Raw genomic sequence first — 21,964 nt, 5'->3', positions numbered from 1 at the left:
TCACTATTTGCTTTCGGCAAACAGTGATCATTGAATATGTTGAATATAATTTTCTGAGGAAAAATTTGCAGATTCGAAAAAAAAAACAAAAAACAGCCCGGTTCACCGAAAAAAATAAAAATAAAACGGTGAATCAAGACCATTGAATACTGCCCATTGTGTTATATACAAATTACATTATTATTGTATTTTCTGTTCATGCTTCAATAAAAATATTTTTTTTATATATAAAAAACAAATAAATAAATAGCATCTTACCTTTAATTTCGAGTACCCCATGGCAAAAGTCTTTAAAATTTATGCTGCCAAGTTCATTGGGGTCCAAGTATTTAACAAGTTTTTCAACCTAGTAAAATAGAAATAAATATAATATTGCTGTATTATTCCAAAGAAGCTCCATAAAGAACAAATACTTTTGCAGCATAGCACTTCTAATATGTTACAAAGTTGGGAACACCGGTTCTGAGCCCTGTCCATTATGTGACATTATCAGCCTCCAAGTCCCGCATGCAGGGACTTGGAGAACCATAAGTCTCAGAATGCAGGCATTAATGGTCCCACTAGGATTTGTAGTACCGCAGCATGACCAAGATTAAAATGAAGCTTAGTTACGTGAACCCCAGGACTCAGAAAGCTTAATGTGTGTATTATTACAGGCTGCTCTCCACTGTGGCAGACATGGACACCCAATCAGGGCTGAGCTCCAGGGCATTTTCCCACATGATTGGATGTTGCCATCTCTATGGCAATTTACACATAATGCAATGGTACTTGTGTAGTTTCAAGGTGGCACTGCCCGTGGATCATATCGCATCACATACAAATCGTATACGATGCGAATTAGCACCCACCCCCTACTATCCACATTTCGCACACCCCCACTATGCACATTTCGCACACCCCCACTATCCACATCAGCCCTAAGTGTGGCGAGCGGACGCGGAAAACGAGCCGGATGCTTGGGGAGCGTAGCGAGACCCGCGAGGGGATGTGGATTACTTGATGTGTATTCCGCGTTCTGCGATGTGATGCGTTCCGCGGGCAGTGCCGGCGTGAAACTACACACATACCATGCGATGCGATCCCAGTGCCGCCATGAAACGACACAAGTGACAAGAGTGACTCCTCCTCCCCCAGGTAAATACAGTTACTCCATAATATTCAGGCTCCTCCTCTCTTAACATGCATGCACTGCAGCTGGGTGACCAGGATCCGCAGGAGAACCGCCACTGGTTACCATGCTAGCAACTATCTCCAGCTCCTTTGAAGCTGTCTGTCTTGGCCAGCTCCTGCACCTGCGAGTGGAGATTGCAGCGTGTGGAGAGCAGTAATGCTACCAGCCATAGGACTACATTTCCTGGACCATCGGTCCCACTCCCTAGCCACACACTGCACAAAAGTTAAAATGGGGCATGGCATCGACATCATTGTCATAAAAGATTCAGGGCCAGATGCACTAAGCTTCAAAAGTGATGAAATTGAGAATGATAAAAAAGCATCCAATCAGCTCCTGCTTAACATTTTTCAAACACAGGCCCTTATTCATATCTGATCGCAGTACAAATTTGTTCTCAAAATGGGCAAAACCATGTGCACTGCAGGTTGGGCCGACATAACATGTACTGTATAGAGAGAGTTAGATTTTTGTGAGTCATTTTGTTTCTGTGCAGGATAAATACTGGCTGCATTATTTTTACACTACAATTTAGATTTCATTTTCAACACACCCCACCCAAATTTAACTCTCTCTGCACATGTTACATCTACCCCACCTGCAGTGCACATGGTTTTGCCCATTTCGACACAGGGGTTTATTCTGCTTGGTACGGTGGGACCGTATACGGGCGGATTGGGATTTTTTTTCATCTGCGCAAGCATATCTTTAGCAATGCACATGTGCGGCGACCGCACACTGCTCACGGATGAGTCTCTCCGTGAAAAAAAAAATGTCCGCAAGAGCACGGTCATTGTGGGCGTTTTTATGGGAGCGGCCGGAATAATGAGGAAAACTGGGCGTAAACATGGGCGTACATGGGGGTGTGCACACAAAATGCACGGTGCCACAACCGCCTCGATCGGTGAACGCACCGTGCATTTTGGCCCAAAAAAACAGGCGGACGCCAAAGATAGCTCCAGACCACCCCTAGAGATACCGTATGAGAGTAGACGCCTGGGTCTGCTAATTAACGCTGATTACTACTCAAACACATACACCTGAATGTAATAAGCAATGCTGCAGGCTATTAAGTGAAAACCATTATTTCACTACCTGCAAGCCACACACAGCCCTCAAACACATTGGAAGCTTATCTTTCTACACTTCTCAACATGTAAAGGTTGGTTTAATTTTAGGTAATATTCATTCTAATACCTGGTTATATATGTCCAGCTAGTTATTTTATAACCATCTACACCCATTCAGAAAGTGTTTTTGTATACTTTAAAAAGCAGGACACTCAATTCACAGAAGTCGACATGTGTCAACTTTTTCACTGTAACACAAACATACCAGTTTTTTATTATGAAAAAGACACATAAACCACGTCTAAGAGCAACAGGGATGTTTTTGGACTCAATTTCTACTTGCAATGGTTGAGCAATGTCTTAAGGCTGGGGTAGCCAACCCTAGTCCTCGAGAGCTACCAACAGTGCATGTTTTGCAGGTCTCCTCACAGAATCACAAGTGAGCTAATTAGCTCCATCTGTGTATATTTTAAAATGTGTCAGTGATTAATGAGTGCAGCTGTGCAGCTGTGCAGCAGCTAGGTTGTCTGGAAAATGTGCACTGTTGGTAGCTCTCGAGGGCTAGGGTTGGCTACCACTGGAATGGCCACTATTTTGCACACAATCTTTATATTTTTGCCCAACAACATACATTATGCACTTTCATATCTGCTATGAATTTTATGTAGCACACCCTGTATGTAAGATGCCACATTAGAACATAATAAATATACATGTAATGAGGTTTAAAATGTTGTTTTATTAGGGTGTTTATTAAGGTAGACAATTGAGGTAATAGAAAACAATTATTAAATAACAGTTAGAATAATTAAGTAATTGTCTTAATTATACTTCAAAGGCAAGATTTGCAGGCCCATATATGTGAAGGGTACGCCACTGTGCACGGACGTACGCTTCCTCTCACAATCGGTGACACACGCTGAGTTTTCCATTGAAAAAGGCGAGACCCGTCCGTGCACTGTGGCGTACGCTCTGATGTACGCCAGGTATCGGTGGCTAAGAGGGAGATCTGTCCGTACACTGTGGCGTACGCTCAAGTGTACGCCACTTCCCATTGTTGGTGTCTGTGACCGATCGTGTGCGGCTTTTCTGTGGGCGGACTTACGCTCACCGTGAGCGTACGGGAAACATACGGTGTGATGGACCATACGTACGTTTCACCGCACCAAACAGAATAAGGACCACAGTCTGTGACATGGAAAGTAAGGAGCTTATTGACTGGCTGTTTATCTCGCTCCAACTTTTGAAGCTTAGTGCATCCGGCCCACAAGAAGAAGGGAGGGGGGTTTTAAACATAATGCATAAAAAATTGGAGGGGATGGGGGCTTGCTTACAGCAGCTTTTCTGTTCAGGCTGTTTAAAATATATTGTGCAAAACCTGTGCGGCCATGTGTGGATTGAGGAGAAGGTATGGCTGGAGAGAGAAGGGGAAATTTTAATTCCCTGTACACTATTCCCAATACCAGCCACCGCTGATATCGTCAGCCACGGTGACCCGGCATCGGCAAGTGCATACACACTTTCTGATGACGACAGGGGTAAGTGATGGTGGGAGGGGGAGGAGCAGAAGCCCTTGTTAGTAATGTGCTCAGATGACGTGGGGTTGTTAACAACCCATGGGAACAGCATACACACACACAGTGATATTATAAATATCATGACTCATGAGATGATGATGATGATGATATCAGCAGCAGCAGCAGCTCAGAAATCAAGAAGCATATTTGCAGCAGTGGTACAGCCGACCGATGCCTCGAGCATTGGGTGCCACATAGCCCTAACTACTGATGACAGTGAGTGGACCTGTGAGAGGCTGTGGTTTTTGTTTACAGCAAGTGAGCCATCAATCTCCTATCCTGGCGCCATCGCTTCCTCCTGCCCTATCTCCTGAATTCTGAACCATCTGTTGTGTCCTTGGGCGAGATGTACTAAGCCTTGGAAAGTGATAAAATGGAGTGTCAAACCACCAGCCAATCAGCTCCTAATTTTTCAAACACAGCCTGTTACATGGCAGTAAGGAGCTGATTGGCTAGTGGTTTGTCACTCCATTTTATCACTTTTCAAGGCTTAGTACATCTGGCCCTCTGCCTCTTTAGTACTGGTCCTTTCCCCATTGTCATATCCCTGTCCTTTCACTTCTAAACTGACACTGTCACGTATGTCCTGCCCTCTTTGTCCTGTCCTTGTCACCTGTGTCCTGTCCCTGTCCCACTGTCATGTCACTGCCACCCCTTTCCTCTGTCCCTGCCCAGTACCTGTTCAATCTCTCCTGTCTCCTCTCTCCTAACCCTGTTACATCTGTCCTGCCCTCTTTGTTTTGTCCCTGTCACCTATCTCCTGTACTGTCATCTGTGTCTTGTCCCCACTGGCATGTCCCTGCCACCCCTTTCTCTTGTCCCCTCTGTTCTGCCCAGTACCTGTTCCATCTCTCCAGCCCTGTCATCTCTGTGCTGACCCCTCTGTCCTGTTCTTGTCCCAGTGTCCTGTCACCCATCCCTCCTGCTCTGGTCCTGTCACCTTTGTGATAGCCTTGTCCCGGGCACCTTCATCCTGGTCATGTCACATGTCCTTTTTTACTCATACGGGGTGACTGATGTGTTTTTGTTATTACCTCTTGTGTCAATGGAAGGGGGGGGGGGGCTTTTCAAGATTTTGCTATGGGGGCCCACAAATTTCTAGTCATGCCCCTGCTAGACATTGGGCAGGATGCTCTACAGTGAAAATGTAGTAAAAACCCCATTAAAGCCCCTCCATCAGGGCACCGATGCGGAGGGCTTTGCTAGCTTTTGCTGGCAATACCCTATAGAAGCCTATGGGGCTCATCTACATTTGTATATGTCCTTTTAAAGGATTCATCTCAGATGTAGCAGTACACACCCACGCTTCTAGGTGCCACGTTCACAATCTCTTTTCACAATCTCTCCATATATGGACCGAGATACGCCCTTTGGGTGGAGCATGACACGCCCCCTCAATGGGGCGCTGTGCAAAATTCTATTATCAGCTATAACCTCACCTGAGCTTCATGGCCTAATGTTATACCATGTTATCTGTTTTATAAGGAGTGAAATAATTGTTTCTTCTCACCTCTACACATACTGTGTGTGGTATACATCACCAGGTGACATTTATAGAGATAAATATAGCAGCAGCCAGCTCCTCTTTTATCTCCAGTGACACAAACAGCTAATATATGCATTGCCGAGATAAGAGCACTGAGAGAGCAACTCCTGTCTCTCTATTTGCTTGCCATCGGCACACCTTTATTCTGGGGTTACTTCCTTATCATGAGTATATCATCGAACCGAAAACCAGGGTAACACTACTGAAACCAATCTATTATTACTAGCTGTAAGTGGTGATGTGCGAAGTTAGGAGGTGTTGTTTCTACATTTTACAGGGCTATGGCACCTTTCTCCTCATTAGAACTGTTCAGCCTAAATAATTGTGTAAGTCATTGTTAAGGTGCCCATTCACGTACCAATTACCCGATACTTTTTGTGCTAAAATAGCATCGTTGTGCATGCATTGTGCATGCGATGCAATGCTATTTTAGCACAAAAAGTACCGGGTATTGGTACGTGTATGGGCACCTTAAGAGCCTCCATGAAAGGGTTCAGATTAATTTCCTGACAATGATTTTCTGGATTTTAACCATCTGTATTTCTATTGACTGTGTACATAGACAGTCAATAGGGCCTTGACAAGGGTCGATATGGCATTGGTCAGCACGGATGGTGTAATGGTTAGCCTTATTGCCTCACAGCGCTGAGGTCATGGGTTCAATACCCACCATGGCCCTAACTGTGCGGAGTTTGTATATTCCCCCCCATGTTTGTGTGGGTTTACTCCAAGTACTTCAGTTTCCTCCCACAATCCAGAAATATACTGGAAGGTCAATTGGCTCCCAACAAAAATTAACCCTAGAATGTCTGTGTGCATTTGTTCATGGGGCAGGGACTGATGTGACTGTTCAAATATTCTCTGTAAAGCGCTGCGGAATATGTGTGCGCTATATAAGAAACTGTTAATAAATATGAAAAGGTTGTTACTAGATTTTCAATTTTTTTTCCCATTTTGGGGAATTTTTTAATGCTTTACCACCAACGTCGTGGACTCTGATTGGGAATGATAAAGTGTGCAGAGCGCAACAGAGCGCGGCACCTAGCCCAACGCATGGCAGGTGGAGCAAGCAGTGCGAGGGTATGCGCTACTAATTGGGGGTCCACAGGCTCAGGTGTCAACATTGACACCCAATAAATGTGAAACTCATGTCAACCTTTTGTATGTCAAGCTTTTGTCAATGTCGACTTACTGCATGTCGACCTTTTGACTGTCTACTGATTCAAACACAATAGTTCTACTCTATAGTATTCAAATAGGAGAAATATTTCTACTGTAAAAGGAGGGAAGGATCTGATTTACATTTCATATTTCAGTGTCTGTCAAAGAGGGATCGCGGAGCTTAAAGCTACCTCACTTCTAGTCTCTCCCTGACAGTCTCTGTTTTTCCAGCAGAGCGCTGCATATTGCAGTTTTTGGCCCTCATTCAGGTTCATGCGCTCGCATGCACATTCGCAAGCACTCTTACGGAAAAAAACACACGCACGCATCGGGCGAAGGCACGCCTACAGTGCTTGCGAAATCATTCGCACGCAACCATACTAAGAAGGGGGGTGGTCTATCATTGCGCGTACGTGTAACTGGTCGCACGCACCCACACATTTGCGCACGCACACTCACCTCAAGCTGCTAACGAACATGCTCTACTCCCCAAATGTTAGCAAACCAAATACTAGTATGCACGCTGCAAACATCCTCACACACATCAATTAAATCACATCACCCTCCTCAATTATTTCCATGTGCTGGATACAATAATCAACTTTGCAAGCAAATTACATTGACACAATAGAGCTGAATTTAATCATGTTTCCTCATTATCCTCGTTTGGTCAAAATAACTTTAGCAACAGAAGAAGTTTGTATCTGCTAACACTTGATTGCTGGTGGTATGCAATCAGAAGTTGTGCTGAGGTAATTGTCTCATGAAATCAACCATGTATTGGTGTCAATAGTGTGCAGGTGCCATTGATTTAGCCATTTCGTGCGTGTGTTTGCTCCGTACGAATGAGCACATTACAAGGAGCAAGGTGTGCGAAACTAAAAACCTGCTTTGAGCTGGCGAAAAGTTTTGCGTTGGAGGGGAACAATCCCTCTTGCACTCATGCGAAAGCACTCCCACCACTCATAGTGAACGCCCATGTGTACGCCCACTTTTGCTCATTATAATGGTCGCGCCCATGCTAACGCCCACTGCACGCCTACTACCGATGCACTCGTTCGCACGGAGAAATCTCCGCGAAAGGTTGCTTGCGAGTATTTTTTAATTACATTGCACATGCGCAGTGCGCTAGCTGCACATGCGCAATGGGGGTAGCAGGGTGAAACCTGCGAATTCGCATGCGTACGCGCCAATGTGAATAAGGGCCTTTGTGTATAAAAATAATTAGAATGATACAAAGATGATATAACGTTATAAATCTCTTCTTTGTATTATTTTCATCATTTTAATAGGGAAAACTCTGGAGTATGACAGGTGCTAATTGGCTGGCTGTTTATCACTTTCCATTTTATCACTTTTGAAGCTTAGTGCATCTGGCCCACTGACATTCACACATACTTACCTACATCTCTTTTCTACACTCAGGGAGAAGCCGGCAAATGCAGCGGTGGCACCAGCTTCCATCAGTTATCAGGTCTGCGGAGAGGGGTCAGGGCTAAATTGACCCAATTTTCAGAATTTTAGCCCTGCCCCTCCTTTCTGCACCGTATTTGCTGGTGTTTGTCTCTCCATCATGCCAACATCACTAGGATGTGGTCATGATGGGGGATCTTCCTGCTCTTCGGGGGATGCGGGGTACTATGCGAAAAATTGGGAGTTTCGCATAACTTCCAGGAGAGCAGGCAAGGATGCAATGATTAGCATAAGGTAGTAAATGTGACAACCAACAAGGCTTTCCACAATTACAGAGACACTTTGCTTACAAAATTAGGATCAATCTGCCCACGTCGTCAGTCAGGAATTATGGGTAGATTATTGTCATTGTTCTTATAATAGATGTAGGTCCCCATCTAGTATAGAAATTTCTGTGGTCTTGTAAGTTTACATTAACATCTGCATTAGCAGTTGCACATGTCACCAATAATTACAGGAGAGAAAATCTCCCATTATACTGCAGGACGGCTGGTGTAATAGTATTCCCACATAATTTGATAGAACATTGCTGGCCGGCTTCATAATCACTTGAATAGCCCCCTAAATTTACAGTGATTACATATAAACATGGAAAGAGGAGCGACCAGTCAAATATCATAGTATTTTGTTTTACATAAGTCTGTGGTGGAAATGGAATCAAAATAATAAGATTCTATCCTGTTGCCTAGCAACTATTTTCCCTAAAATAGAAACCAGATCGTAAATCTGGTGTTTGGGTTCTCAAGTGTTTTCTATGCTGCCAGTAGTATGAATACATTATTTGCATAATCCAGTTTGCATAGAGCATTATATAATATAATGTTGCTGTAATTCACAACAAGATTTGCTACAGGCTGATTGTCAGATTCTGCCTTAGGAGGTTCCGCCCCCCAGCCAGCGTTCTAAACACTAAAGTGACGCCCCCCGCCCAGCGTTACCACCCCAAGTCAGCCACCGTAACTCCCCCTGTCCAGTGCCCATCCAGCCGGAAGTTCAGGGGAGCAAACACAGGCTGCACAGATCCGCACCCCTCCCAGCATTATATATATATACACACACGCACTCCATCCAGCGGAGCGCTTCTAAGCCGGCCACATCCTCCCCCACTGCATCCCACGGAGCGGCGGCTCCTGGGGTGAGACAGCTCTTCTTTTTCTATCACTGACTATCAGTGATTGGAAGAACTGTCTTGCTCCAGGAACCGCTGCTCAGTCACATTCACAGGTCAAGGACTCCGCCTTCCGGCTCATAAATCTGCTCTCCCGGATCAGCTCTCGCAGCTCACAGCTATTTTTTTAACGTTAATCATAATAATAATAATAATAATAATAATAATAATATCAGTATTATAAAAATAATATATATATATATATATATATTTATACTTCTGAACGCTGTGGCTGCACCATGGGTAACTAAACTGATTTTTTTTATTCTGATTAACGTAATAAAAAAAAAAAAATAAGAGCTGAGAGCCGTTCAAAAGAACCAGCTCTTTTTCGTGAGCTGGACTATTGAGAGATGGGCAACTCACGGAAAAGAGCCGAGTTGCCCATCTCCGACCCCACCTCTTCACCCCCCCCCCCTGGAGCGGGTGAGCGCCGGGACGCACCCACTCCCCTTGCACCGCCCCAGTCTGCAGGAGCCCCAGCACACATGACAGCACTGCCTACAGGAGCCCCTGCCACAGGACACTGTCGTCTACCCACGCCGCTCAACTCTATCTCCCTTCCCTTTCTCTTTCCTATTTCTCACTCTCCCCATCCCCTTTTTTCTTTCCTGGGTGTCTCACCAACCCCTCTCCCCCACATTCCCCCGTCAGGTCTCCCAGCCCACCCCCTTCCGTGACAGCATCCCCTACCCCCCCCTCCCCTGCAATCTCCAAGCACTGTCACCAGCGCACCTCCTCATTCCCCAAGCAACTTCACCCCCCCCCCCTAATCTCTCGCCAGTGTCCCCAGTGCACCTCCTCATTCCCTGGCAGGGTCCCAAGCCACCCTCCCCCCACGCACCTCCTCGCTCACCCAACAGGATCCCAGTTGCACCCAAACCCCCCACCCACCTCTGCAATCTCCTGCCAGTGTTCTCAGACCCTCCCCACATCCCACGGCAGCATCCCAAGCATGATTTTGCATGCAAATCCACCATCCGCGGTACCCATGCACCCATCCACCTGCACATCACTCAACCAGTCCACCCCTGCACCTCACCAACCCACACCAACCATCTGGAGAGACCCCACATGTGTAACTCCAACACCTGCAGTATCCTCACACCTGCGACTACCCCACCCGCACCACACCCAAACACCCTCCCCTACCCACATCACCCTCGCACCCCACCCTCCCATGACACCCACATCACCCCAGCATCCACTTGCAAAACACCACAACCACACCTCCACCACCCTTAGTTCACCAACACCCGCCCCTCCCCCACGGCACGCCGCCCTCTCCCCCATCCACAACACGCACAAACCCCATCCCTCACCCACACAAACCCCGCACCCGCCCCTCCAACAGCGGCGGCACCCCTGTCCATCCCCAACCAAACTACAGCACCCCCACCCACAACACCCACAACACCCACATGCGGCCCTGCGCCTAACCAAATTACACCACCCACACGGCCCACCCCCACCACTGCAACTCCACCACACACAGTATCCCAGAACCAACCACTCCCCCACTCACACCACCCCCAAGCACCTCCTCCCCACCCATACCACAAAACCCTCACCCACACAATAACTGCATTCACAGGTTAAGGGGGCGCAGCCCCTTAAGATGGTGTGAAGAGCACCTAGTTACAGTATACAAAGCATGAGTAGTACAGTGCAATAATTTTTACACACATAATATTAACAGATAAGAAGAGTATATACAGAACTAGCCATATACCCAGATGTCTATATGTACAGTAAATAATCAGAACAGAGGTGAGAACCCACTTTTCATCAGCTCCATAATCTGTTGAAAGGAATTTGCTGAATTTGTACTGCAACAGATGAGAAAATAGTATGTATACAAAAGCCCAAAGCCCAGTGGTTTGATAATGAATGGGCAGTATGGATGGTGTAATGGTTCGATTCCCACCATGGCCCTAACTGTACAGAGTTTGTATATTCTCCCCGTACTTGCCTGGGTTTCCTCCAGGTACTCCGGTTTCATCCCACAATCCAAAAAATATACTGGTAGGCTAATTGGCTCCCAACAAAAATTAACTCTAGAATGTCTGTGTATCCGTGTACATGTGGTAGGGAATATATATTGTAAGCTCCACTGGGGCAGGGACTGATGTGAATGTTCAAATATTCTCTGTGTAAAGCGCTGTGGAATATGTGTGTGCTATATACGAATCTGTTAATAAATAAATAAATAAATAATTTCAGTGCTATGTCCAGTGATGGAATATGAGCAACCATCAGATTCTTGATGATAGAAACAGAACATTTGTTCTATTTCACTGTCAGGTCTGTAGGAGATCTTCTCCTCCCATTATCCATTTCCCAAAATGGAATCTTCATTAGACAGATTGATGACCTGGCTAACTGCCTACATAACCAACACTTAAATATCTAATGAGAAATTCTGAGAAGCCACATAAAAACTGCTGCCTGCTCTGAGATAACAGAGTCAGGCCATGAAACTGTCAATTAAATTCAATTTTCAGCAGATTTCCTTCTATGACTATGGAGAAACATAACACATATTGTCTAAAGGCTCATCCTCCGTTATACTGTACTAGTATTTTGGACACTTACTTTGCTGGTTCATGGTCAAGAAAAAACCCTAAAAATGTGACCTGTAGCTCTGTGCTGCTGTACTTTCTTTTTCACTTGTTTCCCCCTTTCTCTCTCTGTCCCCCTCGCTGAGCGCTGCATTTTACTATATCCTCCTGTATGGGGCTTTATTCACTATGAACCAGAAATCCTTGTATAAACCCAAGAATGAGCACTAATTATCCTCTGGAGACCTAACGAGGGAACAAGACAATGTACAGTAGCTTGAATATTGTTGCTGTCTTGACTTGCAGTTGGGACAAATACCATTCATCCAGTTTTATTCATGTGCTTTATTTTATTGTACACAGATTCTAATCAGACACTGACTATATATAAGCAAATCTAAGGAAGATCACAGTACCATTCATATTCTATTGTACTATTGGTGCAATAGATAGAATATTTTGCTCATATGAGTTATAAATTATAGGTGACATTGTCATGGCTAGTGCTGGGAGACTACTCCGGTAAAGGATGACATCATTTATTATTTTATACTACATCAATAATTTTGGGGAAATGTCTTTTGGCACCCAAATAATGTATGACCGGACCCCAATACCCTCTATGAGCAGCAGCCCAAAACGAAAATTATGTTGCGCTGTTAAACTTCTTTTGAAAATTGATTATAATATATTCAACTCCTAAATCGGAAGATGCGGGTCAGAATCCTGACTAAAATGATGTTGGGAAAGGTGGGCTAGGTTTAGACCCAAGGGGGGGCGGGGAGGTCTATCGTTAATCAAGATCAAGTTTATCTAGAATACTGGCATAAGCTATCACCATTACACCCATTACATCCTCTATGCTGGTTACTCCCATTGTATCCCTTCTTAATTATTTAAGCCATCTGAAGGTCTTCTGAATCTGCTCATCAAAAACATCTAGAGGGACAGGAACTTGCTGTTAACTTGTCCTAGTCCCCAACTATGACCTGCTACCCAGTAGTTTGGACTGTGCAGATAACTTTGAACATATTGCTTGTTTGCACTCGCCAAAGTTGTTGTTGGAGGGTGTTGTTCATGTTCCCTGTTGTCTGCCCTCTTAACACAACAACTGTGCTACATAGTTTGCATTTCTAACCAAGATTACCTATTATGCCCCCATTGTATAAAAAACTCACATCTACTGTAGGTGGTAAGTATTGGGACGGAGTGGATTATATATGCAAGGAGTGAATTAAAAACCCAAGCCAGTAAGTGCCCGACTCTGGGCTAGAAAGGGTAAATGCTCTTGTTGTGAAATATTGTTCTGGGGTGATTGGGGGGGGGGGGGGGGGGTTGCCTATAAGATGGAGTTAGTGGGGTCAGATTTCAGGGCCTTTCAGCGAGTGTTGTTGCAGACAATTTCCTGGTTGTCTGTGCCCTGCCCTTCCTCCCTTCCTTATTTGCTTGGTTTCAGCTTTGGTGGTGGTGAGAGAAATGATGCAAATGCCATTTGTCACTGGAGCATGAGGTGCTTTCCTCTAATACATGGTGTAGGCAGATTCTACGCTACTGGGGTCAGCGGCACCACCAATCCAGGTGGGCCTTATGTTTTATAATTGGGGTGGGAGATGGATACCTTAGCCATGGTAATGAGCTGGCTGGTCACCTCCCATTTTGAAGGGCAATGTATGTAGTGACAATTGGCGAACTTGTATTGCGGTGACGTTCTGTTGGTGCCACCATACTTTCCATCTACTTAGCTTAGTTGATTATTTTTATATTGGGTTATTTAGATAAATAAATAGTTGAATTAGATATAAAATAAATATATTTTTGGATTGTGGGTCCCTATGTTTTAGTGCTATTTCATTACTGTCATGGTTTTATTGGTTTACCATACGCTGGGAGGAGGATGACATTCCTCTGGTGATGGGGAGTTTATTGCATTTGACATGAAGACAAATAAGTTCTATAGAAGTTGGGTCAATATTGAAAAACAAGGACCTTCCCAGGGAAGAATCTTTAAAATCAGAGATGGTTACTGGAAATTATGGATAGTTGGCATCTATCCACATACTGCACTATATTATATGGTCTATTCTAATGCATTGTTTTACTGTCTTTATATTCATTACAGTATGATTTCTGGAAATACTCATTTATTGTTACAGCAATGAGCAGATTATTAATCACGAATGTTCCTCATTCTGACATTAATTATTTAATGTTTCAGCATCTTGAGCAATGAAAGCGAGTAGCGCATGACAACATTGTGACAATGACAATATGTTGTGAGGAGTGTTCACAGATTGCATGCGGGGCTGACCATATTGACAGACCATCTGCCCCACTATTCGTTCCCATCTATCCAGTCACATATGTGGCTAAACCCTTTCACAGCCAACCATGGATAACTCTACAAAACCACTTGTTTCCAATCTCTAATCCCATGACAGTAGTGAGTTTCTCAGCAGAGTATTGATGTCATCTCTATTTTTTTTATATTGGTTCTGTCATGGCATTCAAAGTAACAATATTAGTTTACACAAGGATCTTAAGTATTAGAGTAGTATAATTGTTACTGCTAAACCCTATGCAGGTTGAGTATATCTTATCCAAAATGCTCTGGACCAGAAGAATTTTTGTATAACGGATAATCCATATTTCAGAACATTTTTATATTTCAGTGATGTATCTTGCATTTAAACACATCAACCACATGAAATACACACAAATATATATTATTTGTGCATAAAACAAGGTTTTAAAACATGAAACAAAGTTTGTGTACAGTACTATCTCAGATACTGAATTTGAATTCTAATTCCTTGCACATATTTAGCGCCAGTTACATACCATGCCCCCAGTAGTGCTGTTACAGATGTCCCCAGTAAGTTTTTAGCAAGACATTTTTATTTATTTTTCACTTTCTGGAATGTGGTGGCTTTCGGAATAATTTGGATAACGGATATTGGGATATGGGGTACTCAACCTGTAGTAATGTTATACTGTATATAATATATGTATATATATATAATGTAACAGTGACAATGGCGCACAGAGGTGAGGGGAGGCATGTGGTAGTACCCATACTTCCTGCAGTCACCAGCACCTGAGTTCAAGTGCTAAAAGCCATAATTGATAAACGCCAAGTGAGGAAAACTACAGTCATTCCCTAAACGCAAAGGCAAAATTTGTATATATAGCTAGTCAGCAGTCTCTTCCCTGTTATATAAAGTGCTAGGTGTCCAGATATATCTTTCCTGCTAAGTAGAGTGTCATTCTCTCCAGCAGCCTCTTCTCTTGTAATATATATGGTGGCCCATTTCCCAGTGGTCCCTTCCCTATTATGTATAGTTATGTGTCATATTGCCCCATCTGTCTCTTGCAGCATGAGTTTTCTCCATTGTTATGCAGTACCACACTCCCTAGCTGTTATGTAACGGCAAGCATTCCCCTGACTGTGCTTAAGCATTTCTGGCTGTATAAGCTATCTGCACACCTCTATCAAAGAATAACATGATGAGGCACCTCTAATGGAAATGTGCTTTGTGATTGCATTTCCCGGGAGTAATGTTCAGTACTGTAAAGTGAGGCCAGAAAATCACCAGTAAAGATGTTATTTGGCCAGTGTCCCAGCTATGCACTGTCTCACCCAACTTCACTCTGCCCTAGCCAATAATCCGTAAGGCCACAAATTGAGAAAGTGACTTTCCTCTGCCTAACACATAGGGACTGCTGCAGAGTTGTTGGCAAATGATTCTAAATAAGGAACACAAAGAAAGCAGTCCGTGCATGCACATTTGCAGAGACGTATACATCTTTACATGTGTCCATCTCCACATCAGCAACATATGGGCTGGCCAACATCATCAGCCGCATGTAATTACACTTGTCTTGTATTATGTGCAGAAGATACACTTCCTACTATTAGGGCCCCATCCACTAGTGGGAGGTACCGCATGCCCCGCCAACTTACTCGGCAGCTCCCACGTGGCTCGACCACATAAGATACATCATATGCTGTCTTTTTACATATAATATATTGTATGCGATCCCAGTCATGGATGCGGGATCTGATAAATATGCATGGCAGCCATGACTATCTGTGACTCCAATCCGAGAACGGGAACGTGCCTTGGTTTGGAGTCAGAAGAAACAGACATGGGATGTGACACTTTTCATCCGATCCCTTGTTCCGAAAGCTCGGAATGGGACGAAAAGTGCCCATATCACCAGTGGTGCTGAGAAGGGGGGGGAGGGGAACGGTACTTACCCAGGCCTGAGTCTGATGGAGGGTCCCACTCCCCCCTAATGCATTGCAGGGAGCAAGGCAGTTAGTAAGAGAGAACGGGCTGCCGCTGCAGCACAGCCTTTCTCCACAGCCCGGCACATGATGCTCAGTGCTGTGCTCTGAGCTGGGAAGAGAGGCAGTGGCAGCCTGTCCTCTCTCCCTGCATGCCGGACTGTCGGCGCCCCTGCATAATATATATCACACTAGTTGATGGAGGCCTTTAACAGTTGTAGTAAGCGAAAGCGTTAAAGCCTTTACTGTAATCTGCCAAGTTAAAAAACTCTCCTCCCTACAATCTCATAAGAACTCATAAGTGTCATATGAGTGTGGGCTGGATGTATGTATTTGTTCCTTTTCTGAGCAGGCACAGACCAAAATTATGCAACCTGGTGTAGTGCTAAGTCTGTATTGGCTGCAAAGGGCACTACCAGTGCTGCACTCCATCTGGACAGGATATAAAAGGAGTACTGTTACCTATTAGTGTTAATAACAATATAGTGGAAGGCTATGGTATGTTATATCGACAAATGTCTAGGTCTACAGTCATGAGGTCAACAGGCTCAAAAGTTCAACAGGGTCAAAAGGTTGACTAAACATCCCAGCATGCCCTGCAGTTTTGCTATTTGGTCATGCTAAAACTATTGCAGGGCATGCTGGGGGGTGTAATTCAACCACAGCTGGAGTGCCAAGGTTTTTCCATCACTGTTCTAGTGTGTATAAGGCTTTGCACCTTTTATAATCTATATTTAAATCCAGCAGCTAAATATTCTACTGCTGCTCCACTCTGTCAGTTTCTACATTGGCTGTCTGTACTTTACTGGATCTTCTATAAATTTTGTTAACATACAATTTAATTAACAAAATCTCACCAACATTTATCAAGTCTCCTAACGTGGCCCATCTGCTCTTCTCAGTGTCTGTGTCTCATCCACACTCATAGCCAGTTACAGAATGTTTTGTGCTCTACCCAGCCTTGTACAACAGGACTTGTTATTAGCCTTCAAACCTTTAAGCATGATCTGGCATACATCTATTTAGCAAGCATATGAAATTCCTGAACTACAGTATCATCTTCCTCTACCAAAGTTGGTCTTCCCGATTCACACTCCCTAAACTGTTTACTTAAAACTTGCAAGTATTCCTTTTCTATGCTCAACCATTTCTATGTGACTGGATCATGCACCCCACTATTCCCTTTGCAATGTGGCTGGATCAATAAGCAACAGAGGCCACATAACCTCTGGTATTAAGCTCCTAGCTTCCTATAGAATACAACCTTGTACATATGTCCCTTATCCAGCATTTTTATCCTGATGGTACTCAGCGCTATGCCGTACTGGCACTTCTTGTATCATTTTTAATTCATATAACTAGTTCCATAACTAGAGGGAAACCGTGAAATAATAAACAAAGCATCTGATCTTGTCCATAGTATGGTGTGAGCACTGTATAAGTAAATGAGAATGAAAACTTCAAATAAGACCACTAAGCTTCTCTTAATGCACATATTATATAAATGAGTAAAAGAAGCACTTAGGTTTCTATTTCTGATAATCCTATTTCATCACATTTTCTGGATTAATTGAAAGACATTTCACAGTATTCGTTATTTAATTATTACACCTGTATCCCACAAACCAACGTGCACTGTCTCATACAATAAAGACTGTCCAAATGTGACCTTACTTTCATGATACATTTAATGAGGGTCATCTGAGCAGTATGTTTTTGAAATATTGTAAAGTTGAAATGAATGGAGGATCAAGAGGGGAGGTGGGTATTTTTTCCATACTGGACATTTAACTGTATATAAGAACAATCTTTTACCCCCACGCAAAAAGTCTGTGAACCTTAAATGCCTCTGATTATGCAAAACAGGTAGTTCAAGTCCACATATTTTGCATAAATGAAAACTAGTGACTTCGGGATAGAGGGTCTAAAATATAAATGGAGGTTGGATATGTCCAATTATATACAAATCATAGGAGTCTGATAAGTACGTGGTGAGTTAGTAATAATAATGTAAAGTCTTAAGGAATATACAGTATAGAAGAGCAACAGTGGCATTCGAACGACCGTTCATTTTGAGGTTAATAAGTTAATAAAGCAGCGCAGATTATGATTATGAAACAGCAATAAAGGGTTAATCACCATTAATTATACAGTGCTTCATTGCATATATAATGTTAGATTACGGTCTGGTTATCACTGGATTAGTAAAACAAAAATAACAATAATTTCAATCAGTGTCTCACCTCATCTCCATGAGCAAACTGCTGTCCCAGGTTTATGAAATGCTCCACATTGATGACTCCATCAGCATCCTCATCACACACGTCAAACACCTCCCTGAGCTTCTGCACAAACTGTAGGACATGATGACCCTGCTCCTCTGGGCAACTGCCTCCTCTTTCCATCAGGGAGACGACTAAACAGAAAAGAGACTGGACACAGCCGCCATCATCTGCTCCCCTCTATAGTACAATGTGAGACATCAAGAAGAGCCTGGCAGAGAGAGGGAGGTGGGAGCAGAGAATGAGGGATAGATGAGAGCGATGGAGGGGGGTGTGAGCGCAGAGGGAGAGCGACAAAGTGGTGTGAGCAGAGAGAAAGAGAGGATAGCTGGAGCGAGGTGAAAACAGGGAGGGAGGGAGTGAGGGAGGGAAAAAGAGGAAAATAAACGAGGTGAGAAAAGATAGAGGGTAATGATGAGACATTGGTGGAGGGATGTGTGAGCAGAGAGCTGGAGGATATAGAGATGGAAGCTAAGGAGATTGTGGGAAGTGTGTACTGAGGGAGAAAGGTACATAATACAGAGATAGAGAGAGAGGTAAACACAGATGTAAGATGTATATGGAGGCATGTGTGAGCAGAAAGAGAATGAGAGATGTAGGTTGGTGTGAACAGAGGGCCTGATTTAGAGATGGATGCAGTGTCGATGTCTTACGCAGTGGAACCAGTTTGTGCCTCTGTGCATGCCTCAAAGCTGCACTGTTCATGTACCGTGAGGCCATGATATATTTGAAATTGACAGTCAGGGAGAATTTGTGGAAGGTAACAGAGGTGTGGCCACTCAAATGCAAATGTTTCAGAGGCAGATCACATGTAGGTAAAATGGCTCTGGTGTCAATATCGACGCCCATCCTGCACAGCCATAATGTTACTCAAAAGGTCGATTATCAACTGTGTGTCCAATGTCTGCATCTTCATACATGTGTCAGATTTAAGACATCTCCAGTGGGCAGCTTAGTACAGATCCTGAGGACATATCTGCACAGCAACTGTATAACAAATCACAGCTGTTATTGCATTTGTGTACATCTCTGAATCTTTTTTTTTTCTTGTACATCTCTGAATCAGGACTATTGGGAGGACAGAGATGTGAGCAGAGAGAGGACTTATGCTGCCCATACACATGTGCGAAATTGTATACAATCCTTCGATTTCGACCTCATCTGGCAGATCTTGCAGAATCCAACTCAAGACACAGCAGGATAGAAGCACTTTGTCGTGCCAAACAGAACAAAAGCTGTGCACAGTAGTTAGCGCTGTGGAATGAGCAGCAGGTTTAAACCAAACCTCTCTAGTCACAAAGCAAACAGGAGTGCAGGGAGTTAAAATGGCTGCCTGTTTATATATCCCCCCAGATAGGCCAGCCCTCTATTTACATTTTTCAAGATCTGTTTTATAATCTGGTATTTTTTAACGCATTTGACACTATCACATTCAATCATGTGATCCCGCCAAATCGTTTTATCGAAAGGTGCATTCGATAAATCGCATGATCGAAGGCTAAATCGAATGCACTAAAATGATTTTTTCATGCAATTTCTCTAATGTGCTTCAAAAGAAATCGAACCAGAGATTGTATCGAATGCATGTGTGTGGGCAGCATAACATAGTAGGATGGACGACCTGCGAGCAGGATGAGGACTAGAGGAGAAAGTGAAAGAAGTTGAAGCAAAGATCAAGAGAGAGAGACAGATGGAAGTATGAGTGAGACCAGGGGTTAAAGTGAGAGGGAACGAGGTGGAACTGAGTTCCACCACCTCTAATGGTGAGGTGGAACATTTTAACCTCTACATTTGCCCTGAACAGTAATTCTCACAGAAAACCATTCTAGTTTGCAGGGGGGTACCAAAACAAATACCCTGCCACTGGCCCTGTCTCTGCCTAATGGGGGTAGGGGAGGGGGGTTAATTAGGTGGCATAAAGAAATTAATTCCCTCACCTCTGCATTACCACTATAAGCCCTAAGTGAGACGGATAGTAGACTGCTCTGAAAGGAGGTGTGGTCAGAGAGGAGGAATATGGAGAGTGCAGGGATAGATAAGAGATGAGAACAGGGAGAGAGAGTATGGAACAGAGAGCAGAGAGAGAGATGGAGGGAGGTGAGAGGTATGGATGGGGGTGAGACTAGGGGTTGACAAAAGAGAGGCGACAACAGAATTTAGGGTATCTATTCATAAAGCAGAGAAAGGCCCTGTTTTGTGGAAAATAGGTATTTTCTCTGCTTAGTGCTATTCAAGAAGGAGGTCCTGTGGAGAAGTTCCTGCCTTCTCCAGCAGAACCCCTGCTCAGTGCCTGAAACGCCTCACCATACAGTGAGTGCAATTCATGAAAGGACAGAAGGCTATGCTTTCCATTCCACAGCCCTGTACAGATTTGCCATCTGAGGATAGCGTAATCAATAGTTAAATGTGAAATGGAAGTCAAGTTCAACGTTTCCTGCTCTTTGCCCAGCACCAGATGAATGGCAGTGGAGAGGATGCCGGTGTTCACTATACTGTCGCCAGCATCCTAAGTGCCACTGGGAACCTGCCGGAATCCTGACCTCAATTAGGATGCCAGACCAAAGGTACATATAGCGAGCATCATGCCAGGGAGGGGGGGTGTGTGTTAGGTTAAGGCACTTAGGTTAGTACGTAGGGTTAGGCTGGGGGGTAGGGTTACGCTGCTGGGAGGGGGAGGTTAATGGTAGGTTGGGGTGCAGGGGTTAAGGTCGGGTAACATCCACAAATGCTGGCTTCTGTCAATCAACATGCAGATTGCCAGCGATTAAAAAAGATGCTGGATTTTATCGCATCCTCGCGCATGTGTACTGCAAGCCGCACAAATGTGCAGTTGAATGATTATCGTCTAGCCTGACAATTCACAGCCATCCAGCCAGGTCTAAATAACCCCCATAGACGCCACACTTAGGTTTAGAAGAAGGTGAAAAACTAGCTTGAGGTGGAATGAAAGAGAGGGGAAGGTGGTAAACGGGTACGAAAAGAGGGAAGGAAATATTAACGGAGTAGGAAAGCAAAGTTGTATGATATGTACAAAATTGGAGAGCAGGAAGAAAGATGGGACTGAAAAAGAGATAAAGGGGGATATCCATTTACTCCACTAATCCTGCAGTGTCTGATTCAGAGATGGCGGCAAAGCAGAGCAAGGGTTTTTGGGGATTATTTGGTACTGCACATTAAAACCTCACGGTGCGCGATGACATATGCATACGACATCACTTTGACTTGACAATGTCTGTGATCCATGGGGGAAGTAGCTCCCGCCACCTATTCAATGCTGTCGTTTCCGATCGCATAGAAGGCGGATTTAGAAAAAAACAGATCCGACTTTCAAACAAGTCGGACCTGTTTCATTGGAAACGGCCGTGGATTGTCGAATTCACGCCTGTTTCTCGACAATCCACATCCGGTTTTGCTGATATGCCCACTTTTCAACACTTGACAGGCAGAACATTGAATTCCATTAAGTTGCAGACGATTTGAGTTGAATTCCCCGCTTAGATGAGAAACGGAGATGGAAAAGGTAAAAAAAGTAAGAGGGACAGATGCCAGTCTCTATGCAGGAAATTAAAACAGTTCAGTGAAAAGGGTAAAAGAAGGAAAATGGCATCACAGAATAATTGCTGTGTTTTATATAATTGCATGATATGTCAATTACAATAATGTG

General features: G+C 44.0%; 1 protein-coding gene across 2 annotated transcripts in view; it reads right to left on the bottom strand.

Moving 5' to 3' along the window:
- RAB11FIP4 (RAB11 family interacting protein 4) overlaps positions 1 to 18,708 on the bottom strand; it is a 113,513-nt gene extending 94,805 nt beyond the window's left edge. The window contains exons 1-2 of one of the 2 annotated variants that reach the window (XM_083148227.1): positions 18,262 to 18,708; positions 259 to 346 (exon numbers count right to left, since the gene is read on the bottom strand). In XM_083148227.1, the coding sequence (XP_083004353.1) occupies positions 259 to 346; positions 18,262 to 18,423 (250 nt within the window). In that variant the 5' untranslated portion in view covers positions 18,424 to 18,708. The remainder of the gene's footprint in view (positions 1 to 258; positions 347 to 18,261) is intronic. The other variant, XM_083148231.1, reaches the window with a different exon arrangement.
- Between the last annotated feature and the right edge of the window lie 3,256 nt (positions 18,709 to 21,964).

Source organism: Crinia signifera, chromosome 6 (assembly GCF_055691185.1).
Source record: "Crinia signifera chromosome 6, ASM5569118v1, whole genome shotgun sequence".
In the NCBI taxonomy this organism is placed as follows: Eukaryota; Metazoa; Chordata; class Amphibia; order Anura; family Myobatrachidae; genus Crinia; species Crinia signifera.
The sequence above is the reverse complement of the archived record's forward strand: the minus strand, read 5'-3'. Positions and strand labels throughout refer to the sequence as shown.